Source organism: Hyperolius riggenbachi, chromosome 11, assembly GCF_040937935.1.
Source record: "Hyperolius riggenbachi isolate aHypRig1 chromosome 11, aHypRig1.pri, whole genome shotgun sequence".
Taxonomy (NCBI): Eukaryota; Metazoa; Chordata; class Amphibia; order Anura; family Hyperoliidae; genus Hyperolius; species Hyperolius riggenbachi.
The window spans coordinates 100,213,154-100,217,106 of NC_090656.1; the positions used below are offsets into that span (position 1 = coordinate 100,213,154).

The following is a 3,953-nucleotide window of genomic DNA, read 5'->3' on the forward strand; positions in this document are numbered from 1 at the left end:
TGAAACAGTAAAATTTCGGTTGGAGACACGAAATTCGTCATTACGGGAGTGAAATTTCGATTATGAAGGCATCTAGAGGGATAGAAACCTTTGCAAACTTTAAAATACTAAATTTCGTAATCGTAATTACGAAAATTTGCGTAATTTGCGAAAATTACGAAATTTCGATTACTGCTAAAATCGTAATTGTAGTAATTTCGCGAAATTTCGGAAATTCGTAATTAGGTCATTACGCTCATCCCTATACATAAGCTAACCAAATAACTGTGATACTTGATCCTGGTGTGTTATGTATTCAATGCCTAAGGCCTCCATCTAATTTTTCTATAGGAGTAACTACTATATTATATATCCATAGTTTACCCAAAACATTTGTAGTATATTATGACCTTACATACTCCTGGTGCATACTTCATTAAGTATATGGCAACAATCAGCATATGGGACACAGTAATGAAGCAATGTTTGAACAAAATCTTTCGTTTTAATGTTTTGTTCTTCTGTGCAAAGAATATTTTGGACATGTGTTGTCCATACTTTGCTTTCAGCAGCAAAAGTAATATGTCACAAATGAAAAATGTTTCTGCAACAAACAACAGTAGATCTAAAGATAAGCATGCTCTTTTTTCCTAGTTTTGATGGCCTTTTAGCCAAACTGAAGGATGCCCTTCGCCGACAAGACACTAACTTTCGCCTAGCAATCACACCAACTGAGCGACTCCTCATAACATTGAGGTAATGTAAACTAAGATCCAAATCTGAGCATTGAACAATAAAATAAAATGTAAAACTACAAAAAACTAGTCATGTTGTGATAGCAAATCACACATACTACCAGGGCCCTGATTGTAAGCATGTGTACCTGATTCAGCATTTGTATGAGGCTGGCTGTGCGATGTTAAATCAGTGTACACTGTAGAGTCACTGTGCATAGATGATGTTTGAAATCGCATACCTTGATCAGGGCGCTGAGGTGGAGGCATAGAGTAATGAGGCTGTTGACCATATGGCATGTTATGCATATGCATTGGTGGGTAGTGGGGTGGGTCATAAATGCGTTGCATATGGTAAGAGAGTTGTGGGTGTGCATTATATTGTTGGCTGGAAGCAGGCAGGTGTGGTTGCTGCAAGTAGTTGTGCACATTGTCATCTGCACGGCTCTCAGGTAGTAAGAATCTCCCCAGGGTCTCAGAGATGGCATGTCTGGCTGCCCATTGCTTATCAGGAGGCACTTTTTGTAATAGTGGCACCAAACTTAAAAGATACTGTGTGCATGGCTCTTTAAGTTGTTTCATTTCATCCTCTCGCTTCTCCATATGATCAACAGCCTTTTCTATTGAACTAATCAGCTTCTGGTCGTATTCAGCCCTGCTCATACCTCTTCCTATTCTCCTGCCTTGTGTAGCTACCCTCACACCTCTACTAGACCTGACAGTTGTGCGTGTCCGACTACTCGCTGGGCTGTGTGGTGTGTGATCTGGGGTAGTAGAGTCACTGTCTTCCAGTGTAGCAGTGTCAACATCCTGTGTAGTGTCTTCTTCAACTTCCACATCACTGGTGGTGGTAGGTGGCACCTCTACATCGTCCTCCTCAGGATCTGGTGGTAGGCTATCTTCAGTCCTTTGGAAAGGGGAAAGCACAACTTTAGTTCATGGAATAGTGACCATGGATGTCACAGCAAATATATGGGCACAATGCGATGCATCTTTCATTGCAAAACAATAGCAGTAGCCTGTCTATTTTTCCCATTATTTGTGTACATAGCTTTTAGGCACAGCCCCTGAGCAAGCATAGAGCAAAACTGGCCTGAGTAAACTAGCACTGATTTTGGTAGATGTGTGTTACAGATGTGTGATGCAGACACTACTGCAGCCAAACATATAACCAGCACTGTCAGGCAACTGTTATGTTGGGTAACGAACAGTCCACATTCCTGTCATGTAATAATCATTTTAAACTGGACCTATGCCATCCTTACATTAAGCTACGTCCCCCAATATATTTGGTAGAGTGATGGCAGATTATGCGTTCCACACTACTGAATTGCATTGTGGGCCTACTCCTTCCTTCACTGTTCTATTGGCGAAGTTGACAAACATTGCAATAGGTTAACATTTACGCCATACTTACTCAGCCGGTTCATGATGTTTTCTTAGAAATTCTAATATGCCACAATATTTATATTTTGTTCGCTGCGAACTTCCAGACCCACTTTTGGATTCATGGTATTGCTTTTCAATCTCCTTTTTGTAACTGTCTCTGACCGACTTCCATCTTGTCCGCAGGAGGGCAACTAGGAATAAAAATAAACATACATGTTATTTCTTTTCTTTTGCAGATTTCTGGCAACAGGGCATTCATATGCAGCACTTCACTACCAATTCCTCATGGGAAGAAGTACAATCCGATACTTAGTTTTGGACACCTGCAAATTGATCTGGAAAGTACTTCAACCGGAATTTATGCCAACTCCTGACGTACCTATGTGGGAGGCTAACATGCAGCTTTTTTGGGAGAAACATGATTTCCCTAACTGCCTTGGAGCAGTGGATGGGAAACATGTCAGGCTGGTTATGCCTGCATTCACTGGCAGTCTCTATTACAATTATAAAAAATTCTTTTCACTAGTGCTCATGGCTGTTGTGGATCCTAATTTGAAATTTATCTATGTGGATGTTGGGGCTTACGGAAGTTCCCATGATTCCTCAGTCTTCCAGCACAGTCGATTTGGCGTGAAGCTTCGCACAGGCCAGATGACTTTACCACCACCACGCCCCTGGCCTGACACTGTAGAACCACCTTACCCCTGTGTGTTTGTGGCTGATGAGGCCTTTGCACTGTCTGAGCATGTTATGAGACCGTATGCACAGAGAGATATGACTCATAAGAAAGTAGTCTTTAATAACCGCCTGACCAAAGCCAGACAAGTAGTAGAATGTGCTTTTGGAATTCTGGCAAACAAATGGCGCATTTATCACACTGCTATAAAAATGCAACCAAAGTATGCTATAATAGTGGTGAAGGCAACATGTATTTTGCATAATTATGTGAGAACACTAGATAGCATGACCATAGAGGAGGAAGAGGGGGATCTTTCAAACAGTGCTCTTGTCACTTTACCACCAGCTACTTTACGTGGTCCCATTTCTGCCATTCACAACAGAGACAAATTAGCTGATTATTTTGTGCCATAACTGTAAGAACTAAAAAACCTGCAGGCTGCTATTTACTTACATGACGAGATCAGTATTATTGTGCAAATAAACATTCTTGAAACCGTGTTGTATGTCTATATCATTCATGACACTCTAAAGTGGCAAATAGCGCCCTAATAATACATGTGAGTACATACACACACATGTACCTGCTGTTTATAAGGAGAGATGGCTATAGAGAGAACAGCTTTGCCAGAGACCTGTGATAATGAAATTTCTAATTGTTTAATTACTCATTTAGTGGAGGGGTGATAATATATTGTCTGCAAAGTCCTGCATGAAATCAATAAAATACAACAATTCTGTACACATATACTTACTCTTAGAATCCTTGCCCTTTTGGCTCAAAGTATTCCATTTTTCTCCAAGAAAATCTTTTGCAATGTTGCTCCAGATTTCATGAGCCCTTTGGTGGTCTTTATATCCAGGCAAAGACTTGTCATAAAGTTCTGGGCTGTTTTCAATCTTAATTATCAGGTTTTCTGTGGTAAACCACTTTGCTGCCATCTTCCTCCTGCGCAGTCTAAAATTCCTCATGCAAATCTGCCACACAGGAAGCACACTTTGACCTGGAAGTGCGCATTCTTGAAAAAAACGCATCCGCATCAAAATCCGCTTGATCAAGCGGTTTTACAGGCGTTTTGCGTTTTTCCTATACTTAACATTGGAGGCAGAAACGCATCCGAAATCCAAAAAATGCCTCACCCAGGCATTTTTCGTTTCTGCAAAACGCCTGCC

The 3,953-nt window shown here is 40.9% G+C and overlaps 2 protein-coding genes across 2 annotated transcripts; one reads left to right on the forward strand and one right to left on the reverse strand.

Moving 5' to 3' along the window:
* Positions 1 to 311: 311 nt before the first annotated feature.
* Positions 312 to 3,280, forward strand: LOC137538250 (uncharacterized). The gene is made up of 2 exons (XM_068260310.1): positions 312 to 735; positions 2,339 to 3,280. Exons 1-2 carry the CDS (start codon positions 578 to 580, stop codon positions 3,192 to 3,194), a joined length of 1,014 nt encoding a protein of 337 aa, XP_068116411.1. The 5' UTR covers positions 312 to 577; the 3' UTR covers positions 3,195 to 3,280.
* Positions 411 to 3,725, reverse strand: LOC137538249 (uncharacterized). The gene is made up of 3 exons (XM_068260309.1): positions 3,536 to 3,725; positions 2,131 to 2,293; positions 411 to 1,620 (listed from the first exon to the last, which is right to left on the reverse strand). Exons 1-3 carry the CDS (start codon positions 3,720 to 3,722, stop codon positions 801 to 803), a joined length of 1,170 nt encoding a protein of 389 aa, XP_068116410.1. The 5' UTR covers positions 3,723 to 3,725; the 3' UTR covers positions 411 to 800.
* Between the last annotated feature and the right edge of the window lie 228 nt (positions 3,726 to 3,953).

What these genes read in the sequence shown, in the direction of transcription:
- LOC137538249 (XM_068260309.1), bottom strand. Translation starts at nt 3,722, where the DNA reads ATGGCAGCAAAGTGGTTTACCACAGAAAACCTGATAATTAAGATTGAA. An exon ending in AAAGGGCAAGGATTCTAAGA is followed by an intron (nt 2,294 to 3,535) that starts GTAAGTATATGT and finishes TTTTATTCCTAG; the next exon opens with TTGCCCTCCTGCGGACAAGA. An exon ending in AAACATCATGAACCGGCTGA is followed by an intron (nt 1,621 to 2,130) that starts GTAAGTATGGCG and finishes CCCTTTCCAAAG; the next exon opens with GACTGAAGATAGCCTACCAC.
- LOC137538250 (XM_068260310.1), top strand. Translation starts at nt 578, where the DNA reads ATGTTTCTGCAACAAACAACAGTAGATCTAAAGATAAGCATGCTCTTT. An exon ending in CGACTCCTCATAACATTGAG is followed by an intron (nt 736 to 2,338) that starts GTAATGTAAACT and finishes TTTCTTTTGCAG; the next exon opens with ATTTCTGGCAACAGGGCATT.